Here is a 17689-nt window from a genome sequence, read left to right on the forward strand (position 1 = left end):
GAAAATTTTGAAAGGCTGGTTACCGGAGGTCTTGGTGGGCGAATGGCGTTTGCTGTTCCGAGCGTCACGAGATGGCTTTGCCGCGTCAGCATTTCATTCTAAGTGCGACAACAAAGGGCCTACAATCACTGTTGTGAAAAGCGGTGCAAACATATTTGGAGGTTTCACTGAAAAGTCGTGGGCAAATTATGGAGGATGTAAGTTTTTACTCCAGTTGATCATCATTTACACATATACCCGAATGAGCCTCTTGACGCTTTCCATGCTTTATTTATCATTGTCCTGTAAGATTTTGCGATGATCTCCCATGACTCCCCTGATCTCGTCTTGCGAAAACAACTAATATAGCAACATGATTCCGGCGTGGCTAAAACGAGGGTAAAGTTAACACCAAGGGTAAAGGTAAGGTTAAGGGTGAGGGTAAGGGTAAAGGTGAGAATTGTTGTGGGAATTCCAATTTAGATTTTCATCCAAAATTTCTCCCCCGAAAATTGTCTTCTTTATACTTTATATTTCTTTGAATTTTACAATTCGTACGTCTTGGACTTGACACGGTTTGAAGACCATACATTTGCCTTTTTTAAGTGTCATTAAGCATCATCTGGCATATTATTGGAAAACGGTGCTCTTTAAAATGAAAGGCTGGTCAAGGGCTATTCTAATTTCAAGGTTTGGCTAACTTTTGCGTTTCTGTTGCAGTTAAGTATTTCCAACAGCGTGACCGCAAATTAATTTTTTGCTCTTGAAAAGCTTGAATAAAGGCATGGATTAATAGTCTTCGATCGTTCTCTGTACACTAATATAATGGGACTGTTTATATGGGGATGTGGGACCCTGGGTTGGCGAGGTGATCCGCAAAAGGGTTATATTAAAAAGCAAACCACCTTTTCATGCAATCTTAGAACGTCCACAATCCCTCATGTTACAAAAAATATGCCGACAATCTTTCAGATATATTACATTTGGAGACGAGCAAACGGTACATCTAACACTTTCCAGGGAATTAATGACAATATACCTTCTTAACAGTCACCCTCACCCCCACCCTTGGTGTTACCCTTACCCTCGTTTTAGCAACGCCAGCATGATTCGTCAAGAATTAGTGGCCAAAGACTTGATTCAAAAAGGCGAGCGGCACAAAACGATAGTGCAAAAAAGTCCTAATCATTACGGAGAGAGTATTACAAACTTTCAATCAAATGTTCTGAAAAAATCAAAAACAGAAAAACTAGAAGACCAGATTCCATAGTCACGGACCCCTACTTCTCCTTACTACGGACTAGCCAGAACTTCGACTCTCGTACTCCTCTCAGTTCCTGAGAGGAGTATGCGAGTGCTGCCTACAGATTGATGAACAATGCCACACGGTCGACCTCGTACCCAGAACTCCCAAACTTGCAAACAGGTTGACGCCATATAGGCCTTTGTACATTACCATTTTTTCTCGATTAAACGCCGGACCCCGATTAAACACCGGGTCAAAACTGCTGATTTTTAATTAAGCGCCCGCGGCGTTTACAGAGGGCTCCCCGCGTTTGATCGAGATCCCGAAGTTTAATTGCGGTCGAGGTCATAAGGAACGGTTACAACTTGAAATATAATCCCTTGAACAGCACTGTTACCACATACTGTACCAAGTACAGTGCAGTTGTTTTAGTCTTTTAATAAACGTTCAAAGGAAAATTACCGTTGTGTTAAACAAAACTAGGGTGGATGCTGTACAACAACCTGATAACTGTACTGTATCTTTGGGTAATGTACGTACGGGTAATCATCCTCGGAGATCCAGGGGCAGGACGAAAGGAAAAAATCGTCCCACCCTAATAAACTGCCCCTGGGTCTCCGAAGATCGGAAAATAATAAATCTTCCTGAAAAAATGACAGGAAATTGCATTTCATTAGTAACACCGTACCCCGATTAAAACCCGACCTCCAAAAAGCGTCGGGTCAAAACAGCCGATTTCTAAATAAACACCGGGGGCGTTTAATTGAGAAAATACGGTATGCTCGCACTTTTTTCAGCATTTTAGTGAAGAAAAAGTGTTAAGCATTATTCAAGCATTTTAGTGGCATTTTTCCCGCAAAAAGGTATAAGTATAAAATCGTTACTTTAAAAGTTGACTGACATGGCAAGCCGAGTCCAGCAAACACTAACGTTAGTTTTATCTGATCATTTGTAGGTTATGCAAACTGTTGCCAAGCTTTCTTGTTCAGCTTGGTGAATCCGAGTGCCTTGGGTGCAATCAAACTGTCGCTCATCACTGGGAAGGAAGGGCATGGCATCTATTCTAATAGCAACTGTGGACCAGTGTTTGGCAGCGGGTGTGACCTATACATATCAAGTAATGCAAACACAATTTCTTGTACTAGCCGTCTCGGCACCACCTACCATTACCCACCAAGAAAACAGAGCTCGTTCCTCACAGGTGATCATGATTTCTTTGTCACAGATTACGAGGTGTTTGCACTCAAGCAGTGACAAAACACCAGCAGAAAAGGATCTTGCGGGTCAGTCATCGATAGTATCCTATTTGCATCGATTTTATCCGCACTCCTATTGAGGTATGGAAGCCTGGCGGCCACCATCAGATGATGAAATGCTTAACAATTAGTGCACAAAGTAGGGCGGGAAGAGGGGGGGGGGGGGGGAACTCCGAAGGTGACCAGCAGGAGGTGGAGTGCAGATAAGCGAACGATGATAAGGAGAGTAGACGCCGAAGAGAGAGAACTCAAAACTTCTATCGAAATGGTAATGAATGCATTAGGGCGATCCCTCGTATACTCGCTTAGGTAGGATTGCCGTAAATAGGATAGGAAATTTAGAATTCAAAGAGCTTTATTGATAATACCTCCTTTTTTAAGAGCCGCACATTCTCCAGATCATTGCCCTTCCTCGCTCTGGAGGACTAGAATATGAATCGTATATTAAGCATTAGACTGACCTGGTTCAAAAAACCTTAGCGAAAAATACTATAATACTCTTTAGTGTACAGGTTTAGCTTCGTATCCAGGAGGCTTTTTATTAGCACGAGCTGCGCGTGCTGTGCATCACCTTTTGTACGATTTGAGTACGAGCTGGGGATTGATACGAGTATTACACGATTTGAGTACGAGCTCGGTGTTGATACGAGTATCACACGATTTGAGTACGAGCTCGGGATTGATACCAGTATCACACGATTTGGGTACGAGCTCGGGATTGATACGAGTATGACACGATTTGGGTACGATCTCGGGATTGAGTACGAGTATCACACGATTTCAGTACGAGCTTGAGATTAAGAACGAAAACCAAACGATTTGGGTATTTTGCACTTGTTTTATCCCAAGATCGCTTACTCTTTCTTAGCACATGAGGAAATGTAAGCGTATTGCGAGCAAAGGTTTATCTAAAGCACGCGAGTTGAGTTTGAAAACCCGTACTGACTATCCTATTACCTAATGTCAAACTCGTAGTCAACTCTATAAGGTCCCTTATTTGTATAATAGAGAGATTAAGCATCACGTTTATGTCAAACGGCAAACGCGAATTTGTACCACGTGACCAAGTTTCCCCTTTACTTGTCGTTTACTGCTCACTATTTCTTCGCATAAATTAGTAGCTTCACGCAATTTTTTATCCATAAGAATTGTTTTAAGCTGTTTTTATCTGTTCATTTTCTATTTTGAGAAATTCTCAACATAAATCTGATGTTTTCCGTTTGTCGTATACGTGAAGTTTAAACTCTCTAATACGTACATTTGCACGTGAACGCCAGTAAAGGTTTTTCTTAGTTCCTGTGAGCCTTCTCAAATTTAAGCTAAAAATTTCTTTTATTCCATAGTAAACTGTGTTCAGGTGTATCTGTCTACGCGAACTTCAATTCCACCATTTCATTAATCCTGCACATTAGAGAGTATTATGGCACTTTTTGGGATGGTCTGTTATTTTCTCTCTGAAAGCTCCTAGCTTTTTTGACATCTATTCTTTCGCTGTAGACATCAACCACCCTCAAAAAGCTGATATTGCTAGGGGGAACCATCGTCTAAAATAAGTCAAATGAAAGTTAGCATGTGAACGAAGTCTGAAAAGTAATATGCTTGAATGTTTGTCGTAGATTTTTATAAACTGAACACAAGTGTTTATTACAAAGCAATCTTGCACAAATACGTTAACTGGAGGAAAGCAACAAAGAATTTATGGAAAAGTGCCATTTGTTTAAATAGTACTTAAGACAAAATATAAATACGCTAAACTTTACAACTCTTAGAATTTGAAAATTTGTATCCTATAAACTGTCGAGCATTGATAGAAACTCGTAGAAATGAAAACTAAAGCTTGTATCGCAGGGATTAACCCCTCTTAATTGGACGACCATTTTTAAACAGCCACCTGGTGCGGCCGCTTCGCTGTAAATTATTGTAGTGAACATATGTCATAACCCGTAAGCTGAAGTATTATTTACCGTTGTATCCTTTTGTTGCTGAATGTCAATAAAATTAATTAAAAAAATAGTGTGGCAGCTTGCATTGTAATTTATAGACGCGAGCTTCAATTTTCGTCTTGCACTGGGCATTAAAGCAGTCATTACATACTGAGTTCTGTTTTGGTCATTATCCAAGAGAGCTCTTTCAGTAACCAATGCTGATTAGTACTCGAGATGGTAAGCTTAAATAGGATCCTTTGGTCTCGTTTCTTTGTTTGGTAAATAAATTGGTTCTAACTCCTGCGGTTTGTTTTTGCAATAGTCAGATGCCGGACAACCGACAGCTACAATGTGATTTTTCTTGATCCAAAATCTCCATGTGCTTTTATGAAAACCTCTCGCGTCAAGATCCCACATGCGAAAGCATCGCGCCACGTTGGACCACGTGGAAAAATCTGTTTTAGTGTCCATTCGTAGGTAAAACAAGTATGTCTTCCCTTCTGTGTCCGGTACAAAATCCTTGAGGTGTGAGCAGGGGTTCTTGGCATGATTCAGCAATTTGGCTTCTCTAAAAAACAACGACAACGACTTAAATGATGGTCTCTTTAACTACATATTGCATTTCCAGGGATAGTAAACCTTGTTCGATTAACTCCTTCGCTCATTTCACTCTCCTTGGGTGGCTCTCCCCCCTTGGGCGGAGCCTTAGTCCCCAGGCAAGCAAACCTCAAAACCACAAACTAATTACCGTTGCTGTTTGCGGTTTAGTTATCTCGCGCCTCATTGGCTAATTTCCCGCAACACAATAACATTTCATAAATATTTCTGATGTTCACGGTTTTGTGAGTTTCACAGTGAGATATGATACTGCTTTACAGTAATGCCAAATTATAAATGGCAGACTTATCGGAAAATAACGCAGTACAGCCTTCTGAAATGGATCGTACGGTAATAGGGGTCAGTCACTTTGTAGCGCGTTTTAGCATTTTTCTTTTTTTGGGGGGTGTGTGTTCAATGAGTCTTAAACACAAGGAACCTTTCGGTTGTACCTTATCAAACGAAGCATTTCTTTTTCATAACTGTCCTTGTACATCTTATTCACATCCAGCTTGACATTCCGTTCTTTATTTAGAGAATGTTTCTTGAAGTAAATTTGTTGCATAAAACTTCCAACATTAAGCCCCTTGGCACCAAAGTGATATGTACGTGAGATGTCGGGTATGATACATTCTCTTCCCTTCTTGTTCCCTTCCATTCTCATCCACATGTCCCAGTCATTTGGTTGTTCAGGTTTCGGCCATTTCTTTTCCAGTTCTCCTTTGAACAGTTTACGACTTAGCACCCTATAAACACAAACAAAATTACATTTTTATATTTTCACCGTGGCATAGCTCATGGAATCCGACCGCGGCAGGACTAACTCAGCCACACGGCGCTAGCTTACAGAGTTGGAGGTCGGGAGTCCGATTCCTCGGACCAGACCAATACTCAGGCTCTTACAATAGCTAAGGGAAGAAGGTACTGCCTTCGCCCTGCAAACAACAAAGACCTACACGTGGCACAAATTACCTTGTAGAAATGGCGGTCTTGTCGCCAAGCCTCCTGACCACTAGCTGGATTAGATTTTCGATGGTCCCATGATCACCGTCCTAATCAATCTTTAGAATAACCAGCCGGTTTGTTTCTTGCCAGTTGAAACTATCGTTGACTGTGAAGATATCCGGGGTTTAAAGTACTCTAGCATATGAATTAACCCTCCATCATCTGGTATATGGGAAGGTTGGTTTCTTATATAGAATAGGATTTTACATAAAGGAATGAAACAAAATATCAGAGTCCACCGGCACTCTTCACAAGTGTCCGGTTCAGAGTAGCCTCTCGGGAATCTAATCATTATTTACGCACAAGCTCTCGTTTCTTGTCTTTATGCATGATTCCTCATCGTGGAAATAAGTCGTTAAAACTGATATCAGGACTATCTCTATAATATCAACCCTGCTGATCACAAGGGTCATAATCACGATTTTTAAGTACTCACCTCAAGAGTACTACGTAATATGACAACATTTCCCTGTTACAGTTGCTCATGCGCAAAAAGGGTGACTGGAAAGTTCAAACGGTTCTTTGCGCACATAGGTCCAACAATTGTTACTTCGTAAAAAGTTCGTGTGATAGGTAACACACGGAAAAAGCAATTTCATCCAGAATGAAACATTTCCGCTCCGTTTTCGGACTTAACACGAAACAACAAGAACACTGATGTGAAGCAATCAAATTGACTTACCAGCCTAGACCCGGCATGGTCTCGACTCTGTACATCATTGCAGGATCATTAGAAAGATGATCATAGCCCTAAGAAAGAAACGAAAGAATAATACATAGATTTAGCCAAGGCCAAAAGCGAAGCTCTCGAGGGAAGTCTTAAGAAATATCTTTCTCGAGTAATTCAAATTTTGCCGTAAGCAGAAAGCAAACTGAATTCCACCTTCAAAATTGGACCTGAGCCCGCGAGCAATTGAAAACCAAAAACTGGTCAGCGGGAAGTTCGTCTGTTACTGTGTGGACGTAAAAGCTATGACGTCAAAATGCATATCTTCACTGAAAGGTAAAATTACACGGGATAATTCACAACGACGATTTTCAGCTTAACCCATTGACAGCATTACATTGTTGCGACACTGTTTCGAATGGTTGCATGCACATTGCAAATAGTTTCTGAAAAGCCCGTTGGGGATGTTACTATTAAAGGCAAGGCAGTTCGCCTGCATTGGGCAAAGTAAGTGATTCTGAATAATCGCGATGAAGATTGAAAAAAAGGCGAATTCACTTCTTAAGCGGCGTTGTTTTCGCCCTCGTCGGATTTTAAGGCCCCTTATGATAGTACAAAGATATACGCAGTCGATAAAGTACAGTACTGGAATCACCTGGTCATTCCAAGCAGACAAGCAGTAGACGGATTCATCGTTTTCTAACACTGGTAGAAGCTGCTTGAAGAAGCTTAGAATATCCACAGACATGTATAAATCCTCCTCCAAAATAACAAGGTAGTTTGCATCAGGATGTCGGTCAAACGAAGAGGCTAAAGACTTCTTGTAATGCTGAAATAAGTGTGAAGCAAATGTTTTTGTTGACGAAATAATCACTAAAAACCATAAAAGGGTTTACCATTTACTACAGATAAACCGTGCAGGAAACGTAGATAGATTTCTTGACCCCTGCTGCAAGCAAGCTGCTACTGACTGACGAGACCGCCATTTTTTAGGTAGTCCGACATGAGGCACGCCAAGGTCTAGCCCAGCGTTTGCGGAGTACAAGTAGTACCTTGCTTCCAAGTTTTCAGTCTGAGTTCCTGAGTCCTAATAAACGCTCACTTACCACTTTGCATAAGCTGGCTCACCAGCGCTCTTTCAACTGAACTAATCCTGCCATGGTTGCAGGCAGAATAGAATCGCGGCAGGGGACAACCTTTTCACATTCAACTCACTGCTTGTTGACGCGAAAGACTTGTTTTCAAATACGGGATGCACAAATGCATACTGATAGCCTGTAGGTCATAAAATCTAGAAAACGGCCTACATTTCGCTACGCCCACCACTGGTTTCCCCGCCAAATGACGTATTAGTAACGAGCGCGAAATTTGCTTCAGCCAATCCGAAGCACTACCCAGATCTGAACAGTGATATGTCATCAGTACGGAATTTCTGCGCTCGTTCCTCAGACGTCATTAGGGACTTAACGATCCCAAGACGCGACGGCAACGAGAACGTCAAAAATAACAATGCTCCGGCTCTTTCTAAACTTGAATATGATTCTTAGAAATTGAACCCCGGGAGAGTTCGCCGACATTTGAATAAATAAGTGAGCTGGAATAATCGCGACAAAGACCGAAAGAAGGCAAATTCATTTTTGAAGCGACGTTTTCGCTGCCGTCGCGTCGTCGGTCGCTAAGACCCCATTTTGCAGGGAAACCAGTGCTAGGCATCGCGAAATGTCGGCTGTTTTCTCAGGCTACAAGCTTCTTGAAAATTGAGTTAATAAGGTAAAGGAATTTAAATAGTTGATGTCAACAGGGCTTGCCCTTCACGCCTCCACCGACGATGTCGCACCTTTCTTTAGAATCTTACTCCCGTCATTGGACTTTTAGAACCGATCATTCAGAAACGATAGTAAAAATTATGGGTATTCTCTGAAAAGGATAAGGTTATCCTAATAATATTCTAAAATTATTTTCGTCAGAATAACACAAGCAATTATGGGCCAATAAGAGCTAATGAAGGCATATTTGCAAACCCCAGAACAATTGCTGAGGGTGAAAACGTATGCTAGACTGCGAGCAAGCTCTCCGCAGGCTAACGTGTGCATGAGTCAGGAATATTTTGTACTGTTTGTTTTCAAAGCTTATGTAAATGTTATAATGTATACCTGAGAAATTCTGGAATTTAATCTCCCTGCAGAAGAATGCTGCTCCACATTCAGTTCAAACAGCTTCGCTACCGAAGACGGTTCATCGAAAAATCCGTCGATAAAAACGGTCACCAATCTAGGATCCAGGCCTTCAACATTGCGCAGGTTCAGGAGCATGCGCAGTAAGTAACTTGGTCTATTACTGGCCATGACTGCTAATGGTAGGTTAAGGCGCGTGCCGTCTTCAAATGGTGGCGGGTTGAAATGCAGCGACAAGGGATCATCACCTGTAGAGTGCAAAAAAATAAAACCGATAGTCAATTTAAGCAAAGTACCAAACTTTTTGAAAAAAATCCACTTTTCAGGATAAAACAACCAAATCTGTCTATTTTATGTCAAATCAGGTGAAAAAGTTGGTAAAAGGCCATTTTTAGGTTTTTTGATTAACCCATTCGCCCCTGAACCGTCCGTAACCGCCCGTGCGGATCCACGTCCGTTCTACCCTTTGTGACGTCATCAGTTTTAATGGTCAAGGACAACTTTGTCCGCTAACTTTTGCAGAGTGAAGAGATCTTTCAAACCATACCAGAATGAGCACAATTCAGTCAAGGACACCGGAGAAAGAGGCAAAAAACCATGTAACGTTGACCTGAAAATGTCCATGAAAATCTTGTTCCATTGCTCACCTACCTTTCCTTTCACCTAATCCTGAGATCCTAAAAGCTTTCCTAAAAACTATTCCCACCAAAATGAAGCCTACTAAATGCCCAGCAAGAGAAAAAAAAATGAGGCAAGAAAAGCGAAAAAAAAGGGGAGGAGAGAAAGCGAAAAGTAAAAGTCAAGACTGCTGTGTCACTTTTAAACCCAAAAACTTTCTGCGCATGCCCAAACTTCGCAAGCTGATATTTTGCATCTGGATCAAAAGGCCATGAAGTGTACGACCTGTAAACCGGTTTGTGGTAAGTTTTAGCTCTTTATAGCACGACAGTGACCAGAGAACCACTTGACTAGCTTCAAAACGCGTTTTCGGCAAAATCTCCAGGAGCGAATGGGTTAATAAAACTTTTACAAGTGTAACCGTTGTGTTAGGATCCGAAAACAAGAGCTACACTTGTAAAAGTTTTATTAATTGTAAAGTGACCCCGAGTTTACAGTTCAGGGTAACATTGTACTTTCTGCCTTTCATATATTTATGTAAATCAAGTTGATCTTGTGCTAACAGCTCATTGCTGAGAAAAACAGAGACCTTAAGTTTGGATTCGAGGAAAAGAATGAACAAGGTTTGACTTGGAGTTTTTTCGCGTATTCTCAAAACGTAGACACCCCAGAAGTCTTTATTTTCCCTTTTTTACAACAAAATATAACTTGCTCCCGCCACTATGACATTTTCGCTAAAATAGCCGTAGTAGAATGGACGGAGGCTACCCTTTTCCCACCAAAATGACGCTGGTTCATGGGCGAGCACTACTTAGTAACTGAGAAAATCTGGTTCTTGTTGTCAACCTCATGTTAGAATCTAAAGGCCTCTAATGTGAAACAGCGGCGGTATTCAATCAGGGTTCTCTCGAAGCTCCGGTGTTATGCAGCATATTTGGGTCGCTCAAAAAGACACTGAACTTTTGAGGGTCCCCCAAATTAAAAATGTCCGCCGGAGATGCCCCCAGACTAATGCAATAAAATAGGGGTGTTGCCCCTTCCACACCTTCCCCGACACGCAAGCGCCAGAGGATCTTATTTTAAGTGTCACCTACAACTGTACTTCTACCTAAAATTTCAAGAAATCCTCGTCGTATTGTACGAACGTTCTGAAACACTTACAGCGACAAACATGGTTATATCCTTCGAATTTGTTACAAAACTCCCTTCGCCTGATGCTGATTGGTGAATCATCCCAATTGCATTTGACGTAAGCTGCAGGCATAAGTTTCACCGTGGTGCGGAGATGTATTGGCGCGGGCCAGTTTTCATGTCCAGGCGGCTTTTGAATGCTTTCTCCATAGACGATGTTATGGCTCTTAAGTCGTTGTACAACAAACGCCCACATGGTTCTCCATCTGATTTCACTGACGTATGCACTTCCGAGACTCTTTATGAACACACGGGCTTTTTCAGAGAGGCGAAAAGAAGCTTCGTCCTAAGTCACAAAGAAACACAGAGAAACCGCGTGATTAAAAAATATGATTAAGGGACTCCCATTCGACAGGGGGTCTTGTCGTACCTTTTACCGAACTCAGGCGGTTTACACCCCCACCCACCCGCCCCTCGTCGCGTTCGCTATTCAAACCCACCTATTGACACCTGAGTCGTCCGGCTCGTATGGATCCACGTCCCCTGTACCACTTATGACGTCATCAGTATTAACGGTCTTAAACAAGGGTGTAGGGACCTCTCAAACTATACCCAAATTAGCGTGATTCAGTCAAACAGGCCATAGAAACACGAAAAAAAAAAAAAATGTCAGGTTGATGTGAAAATTTGAATGTAAATGTTGTTGCACTACCCTCCAGCTCTTCCTTCAAACTAATTCCCGGATGCTAGAATGTTTCACTATAGCTTTTCCCGCCTAAATGAAGCCTAGTAAATGCCCAGGAAAAGAAAAGAAAAATTGGGCAGGAAAAACGCAAAAATAGGGAAGAAAAAGCGAAAGGTAAAAGTGGAGGGAGTTATGCCTCACTTTCTGTGCATGCCTGTTCTTCAAAATTAGTAATTTAGTATCGGGGACTAGAAACGGCATATTGCTCGACTTGTATAGTCTTTTATGGGAAGATAAAGACCAGAAAATGGCTCGTTTAGCTTCAAAAGGGTTTTTTTAATCCATAATTTCCACGGGCAAATAGGTTAAGTAACAAATATTGGCTGATAGGTGCTGTTAAGGGTGCTAGAATCTAATATGATGATGGTCTTTGAGTAGGGTGTTTTAGAGCTGGGTGTGCGATTAACTTACCCTAATGTTCAGATAGCTGAGTGTAAGATGAACTCCCTACCCCACCCCCTCACTGTTTCCCCTGCTTACATCTACTTGCACCATCCCCACAATCTGAATCTGAATAATTTAAGAGGACAGTTAAAAGGTGCGAAGATCTTAATCTTTTTTTTAAAATAAAGTCTAATGTGTTATCTTAAAGCCACCGTGTGTAGACCGACACTTATTTTAGATAGTTTTATGAAACACTCCTTGGAATCTGGACTTCTGTTATCACTAGATATTTTGGTACTATCATAATCTGTAATATCATACCCAGACCTGAACTGAAAAAACAGCCATTATTAAAATTTGAATCATTGGAAAATACAGTTCTAGAGCTCTGATTGGCTTAGCCATCATGGTATATGAGCCATTATATCATCAGCTCTCCAAATACGGTAACTGTACACGTCTGCTCAAAATTAAAAACAAGCTGAAAATCTGTTGTTTTACAAATAAAGTTTGGAAGAATTCTTGATACTTTGTGGGCATTTTTAATAAAACATTCCACTCACGCTTGGTGGATATGAGATTCAATTATAGCCAAATCGGCACTATACGCCTTGTTGGCTATCTACTGTCTCATATCCAGTGCACACTCGTGGAATAATAATAATTTTTTAATATTTTGTGATGCTACTACTGGCTTCCACGCGAAATGACATCCGAGGAGCAAGCACAGAAATTCTATACTGATGACGTGTCACCACCCAGATGGGTAGTTAACTTTTGTTTGGTTGAAGCAATTTCCCTTGTAGCCTCATCCTCGGAGACCCAGGGGCAGATGGTGGGGATGAGGGAAAGTCTAAACGGGCGGAAAAATATGGCACGAAGAAAAGTAAAGAACGGCGAGAAGAGCCCCTGGGGACAATGTCTTACCAGACCAGTTCCAAACGGTCGCCGCCGTTCTGGCTTCTAATTGGTGCCAGAAAACTTGTGTTTTTCTGGCACCAATCAGAAGCCAGAACGGCGGCGACCATTTGGAACTGGTCTTGTAAGACATTGTCTCCAGGGGCTCTTCTCGCTGTTCTTTACTTTTCTTCGTTCCATATATATTTTTCCGCCCGTTTAGACTTTCCCTCGCCCCCTTTATCTGCCCCTGAGTCTCTGAGGATGTTGTAGCCTGACCTATCAGAAGCATTACCTACCTAGAAATTGGTCCCTGACATATCATTAGTATGGAATTTCTGTGCTTGTTCCTTTGATATCGATGTCAATTCTGTCATCGTGAAATGTGGGCTGTTTTCTCACGACAGGCTAACCTGATTTACTAACCTTTATGGCAAAGCAGATTATTCGTCCAAGTCTAAGCCCTCTTATGTAGTCCAAAAGAAAGCCACTGTCATCCTGTGACTCATAAGTATCAAACCATCTAGAAGACATGATGGCTCCTGTTACTTCATTTAAAACCAAAACATTCATTCCTCGGATTAACATCTCAGAAGTGTCCAAGTGCTGAAAAAGACCAACATCATAAGTGTTGCCTTGTGTCAAAACATCAAACACTTGACTATGCATTCATGTTCATTCAGAACCAATTATCAGGCCTTGACTTCTAGTACTACAGACTCCATTGAGCAAAATGTTCGTAAGCCAAATACGAAGAGCAGGGTCTCTTAAGTCAAACAAGAATTACACAAAAATAATAAAGGTTTGCTGTCAATGCAAAAAGGATTAAAATAATATTATTTGTCATACACATTAAAAATTGGTATGCTGTGCTCTATGGGGCAACATCTGGTTGCCCCTCAGTGTTGAATTAAACGTACATGTATGCCCTCGATCAGGTGACAAGGAAATCTTGGTTTTTACACAAAAATAATTATTTTTACATGTCAGGTGCCCAAGTTTTGCTAGGTTCAAGCTTTAGGGACAATTCTTTTTACAGCACACCCAGATGCTTGGTAAAAGGAATTGTACTGTTGAAATTAAACGTATATATACATTTCCAATAAATTATAATTAACGTTAAAACATAAAAAAATTGGTAAAATTTTTAATATCTAAAATAATTTGTTGTCTGACAATAAAGATTGTACAAAAAATAAATTAACAATTTATGATAAATTATAGTCTCTTTATACCAGTTGTCCATTTAATGTGACTGTTACATTCTCCTTGCTTGACAAAACCTCTATATCTAAATATCTGTTACCTGTACAAAAATGAAGTAAGAATTAAATTAAACCCCAAAATATAGAATAATTCTGCCTGGTATGATGATAAAAATGTGAATAAAAGAGGCCAGAGCAATCAGTCCCAAATTTCCCTTTAAACATTTTACATTCTGGGTTTTACTGGATGCCTTGGCCATGTGGTGTGGAAACCTGGAATTTTTGGGTTCCACTGCAACAGGTGAGCTTTCGTGTCAAAACACCATATCTTCACACACATGAAAGCTGGTGAAAGTAACATGTTATGTAATTTAACAAAATATTCCACAAGTGCATGTTGGATATGAGATGGTAGATAGCCAATGAGGCGCCTAGCGCCAAGTTGGCTATATAATCATCTCACATCCAACAAGCGCGAGTGGAATAATTTATTGTTTTATTAAAAATGCCCACAAAATATCAAGAATTCTTCCCAACTTTATTTGTAGAAACAACCGATTTTCAGCTTGTTTTCAATTTTGAGCAGACAGTTACCATAAATATTTGGAGAGCATGGTATAATGGCTCATATACCATGATGGCTAAGCCGATCAGAGCTCTAGAATTGCATTATCCAATGATTCAGTTTTTTATAATAGAGAGGAAAAGAGTGACATCATGTTACCATGATAGCAAAATTTCTGGACGACAACAATAGAGAGTTTTTGCAACGGCGATGGCGAACAGCAAAAAAACAATAGGTTTACATTGGCAAAAAAACATCTTGGCATGTGCATCACGGTTTTTTGTACATTTCTTAGCTGTTGTTGTATGACCGCAACATGAAACATATGGTCCTTTCGGATTTAGGGCAAAAAATTTTGCCAACATTTGACAAATTAAATGAAATTAAATAAGATCGATGAAGTTTGAAACAGTGTGAATCCACTTTTTAAGTGTCATTTTGGTTTGTTGTCATTCAAAAATTTTGCTACCATGGCAACGTGACGTAACGACGTCTCCTCTCTAACAGACAATTTTATAATAAACTAAAGTCAGTTCAAATATTCTGTGTATTAAATCCTTTTATCTAAGCAATGATGGCAAGTTTTTTTAAATCATGCGAGGAAGGAAAGGGCATCTCAGTGAGCTGATTGTCATGAAAATATTTAGAAATTCAATTTCAAAAAACTGTAAGCCTATTGAGTGCTTACAGATTGGGCTTATTTACATCTGCTTTGATTAAAGCTTAATTATGGCTTTTGCACCGCTACAAGTATCAAACTAAATAAACGTTAACCGCTTAGCGTTTCAAACTCTTACCGGTAATGGTATCAACAGGTTTATCGTTCAACCAGTACAACGCGGACGGAACTGAGAAAGAAGATTGTTTCTGAATTCGACCGTCATTCTCTTCATGCCCAGGTTCATTAGCTCCATCAGCGAGCTTTGACGCTGTCTGTATCATGAACATGATATTGAAGAGCGCCGTGCTTCCAAGAATTACAAGTAAAACCACTATTGCCAAACGGCTTTTAGACATTCTTCCTCTCCTCTTGCAGCTTGTCATGGCTATAGAGTATCTCAGCGACGATCGACGAAGAAACTTCAAGAATTATATATCTGCATAAGCCAGTTGATAGCTGGTCGCGAAGGCAACAGATTATCGCGTCGCGATATTCTGAAAATTCCAAATTTCACTTAAAAGCATCTGCAGCTAAGCTTCCATTGTAATACTCTGGGACCATTTATCGTCTTTACGATTTCCACACGGTATGGTGTCACATCAAACAATTCTTGCCCTAAGGACTTTCGGGCGCCAAAAAATAGGAAAATTCCCGCCAAGATTCAATCTGTCGCTGATTAAAAATTAAATAAAGTTCTGATCATTTGATATTCCCCACACTTGCAAAGGCTCAAACTAGATAATCCAGGAAACACACCAAATTAATCGTTTTCGGTACTTCTTAGCGATAAGTTATGCAGAGTTTGTGAATATTCAATGAGGAAACAGTCGCATCACGTTGCGTGACTGAGGGACCATACCGCAAAATTCCGAAAATAAGCCCCGGGGCTTATATTTTTGAAGAGCTTATTTTTGGATGAGCTTATATTCGGAGGGGCTTATCTACGGAGGAAAATTTACGTTTCAAAATCGATTGAGCTAGCCTTACCGTGGAAGTAAATTTACCGTTTTTGGTTTGTTTTACTTTGTCTTTGAGGGCAATTTTCCAAGTACAAGCCCCCGGGGGCTTATATTTGGAGGGGCGATGTAACGGAGGGTTTTTTGCGTTACCGGTTTGGGGGACTTATATTTGGAGGGGCTCATCGGCATGGAGGGGCTTATTTTCGGAATTTTACGGTATATTTTTTAGGTGGTGTGCGGTCGCAGCGAGGGGAGGGGTGGGGAGGTTGGGAAATTTTCTCCGAGTAAGCCTTTTTTTCAGCCGCTCGTATTTGCAGGATTTTTTTTTCAACCCTCTGCAGAATATTATTTTCTTAAACCTCCATAATCCTCTTATGGCTCTTCAGTATCACAGCCAAATTTTAGTCAGAGTCATCTTCGACAATGTGGTACCTCTTGGGAACGTTGAGACATGAGAGGACAATGCTTATCGATCTACTGCGAATAAACTATCAAGGACTGTGAAAAAATCTTACGAAAGAATGTAATGAACAAGGGTTTTACGGTACAAGTGGACAAAAATGCGAGTTATTTAGGGGAGGAGGACAAGGGGCGGACACTCGGAAAAATAGACGGTGGGACAGTCGAGCCGGGGCCCACCGGGGAGGCCTGTGAGGTGGGAGAACAAAGGGCGGAAAGCGGGAAAAATGGGGGGAAATTACGGAGCAATGCTTAACATTTCACATTCGACAAAAGGGCTAAGTGGAGAAAGCCAAGAAAGGGATGGGGGCTAGGAGAGCAAGGTACAGGAGGGGGACACGGGTCTGGACATCCCCTACCCCCCTCCAACAATCAAGCACTAAGAAATTTAGACTGATATGGTTAGGTAGAATTAGAAAGAAACTAAACACATTAACTTACTCTCTTCTATAGCCTGCGTCATAGACGAAACTAAACTCTGGTTAGGTCCGTCTACGAAACAGCGTTCATCCTTGTTCTGGACACTTAGCTGCGTACCAGGATTTGAGTATGCGCCATGATTGGCCCGTTGAAGAGGCTATTGTCGATTTGCCAATCAAGATGAAAGGAAATTAAAAATGCACTTACGGTGATTCGTTTAGTCCACTGGCCTTCTCGGTGCTGCTTCGCAGACGTTATTAACCGAGGTTAACTTTTGTCTTCGACGCGGGCTAATTAACTACGACGACTTAAAAAAAAACAAACAAAAAAAACAATAGGTTTAGTGATCAAAACAACAGCTCTGCACGTGCATTACGCATTTTAGTACATTTTTTTGACGTCCACTGCACGACTACGACGTGAAACTCCTAATTTGACGTTTTATGGAGGACGTGGACATATCACTACGAATTTTCCTTCCTCTTTGAACCTGAATAAAATTCTTAAGAATTCAACACCAGGAAAAGTCGCTTGCATTTCACCAAGAGATCATTCTCTCTTGATTTGACATATTGAGCGGGTCCAAATAGACGCGAATAACCTAAGTTTGAAAGAACGCAAATTCATTTTTTTACCGACGTTTTCACTGCCGTCGTCGCTTAAGGTTCCCATTTTTTTATTGCGACATTCTCCATCTATATAATATTGTAATTCCTATTATAAATTCAGTAACATCTGTAAACCTGAAGAAGGCTGGTATGGCCAGCCGAAATATTGTTACGAAAAAGCAGTACAC

General features: G+C 40.8%; 2 protein-coding genes across 2 annotated transcripts in view; one reads left to right on the forward strand and one right to left on the reverse strand.

Annotated features, from left to right (window-relative positions):
- Positions 1–2623, forward strand: part of LOC140943129 (uncharacterized) — a 3231-nt gene extending 608 nt beyond the window's left edge. Inside the window, exons 1-2 of the mRNA XM_073392188.1 lie at positions 1–197; positions 2181–2623. The exon at positions 1–197 is cut by the window's left edge and continues 608 nt beyond it. Of these exons, the coding sequence (XP_073248289.1) occupies positions 1–197; positions 2181–2479 (496 nt within the window). The 3' untranslated portion in view covers positions 2480–2623. The remainder of the gene's footprint in view (positions 198–2180) is intronic.
- A 1993-nt stretch (positions 2624–4616) lies between these two features.
- LOC140943068 (protein O-linked-mannose beta-1,2-N-acetylglucosaminyltransferase 1-like) lies at positions 4617–15652 on the reverse strand. The gene is made up of 9 exons (XM_073392121.1): positions 15192–15652; positions 13860–13930; positions 13051–13230; positions 10629–10944; positions 8829–9097; positions 7331–7504; positions 6691–6758; positions 5456–5749; positions 4617–4974 (listed from the first exon to the last, which is right to left on the reverse strand). Exons 1-9 carry the CDS (start codon positions 15436–15438, stop codon positions 4650–4652), a joined length of 1944 nt encoding a protein of 647 aa, XP_073248222.1. The 5' UTR covers positions 15439–15652; the 3' UTR covers positions 4617–4649.
- Between the last annotated feature and the right edge of the window lie 2037 nt (positions 15653–17689).

Source organism: Porites lutea, chromosome 7 (genome assembly GCF_958299795.1).
Source record: "Porites lutea chromosome 7, jaPorLute2.1, whole genome shotgun sequence".
Classification (NCBI taxonomy): Eukaryota; Metazoa; Cnidaria; class Anthozoa; order Scleractinia; family Poritidae; genus Porites; species Porites lutea.

Coding starts and splice junctions, on each gene's coding strand:
- LOC140943068 (XM_073392121.1), bottom strand. CDS start 15,438: ATGACAAGCTGCAAGAGGAGAGGAAGAATGTCTAAAAGCCGTTTGGCA. Junction 10,945..13,050: donor TAATCTGCTTTGCCATAAAG/GTTAGTAAATCA, acceptor TTTGTGACTTAG/GACGAAGCTTCTTTTCGCCT. Junction 7,505..8,828: donor TAAATTCCAGAATTTCTCAG/GTATACATTATA, acceptor CACTTATTTCAG/CATTACAAGAAGTCTTTAGC.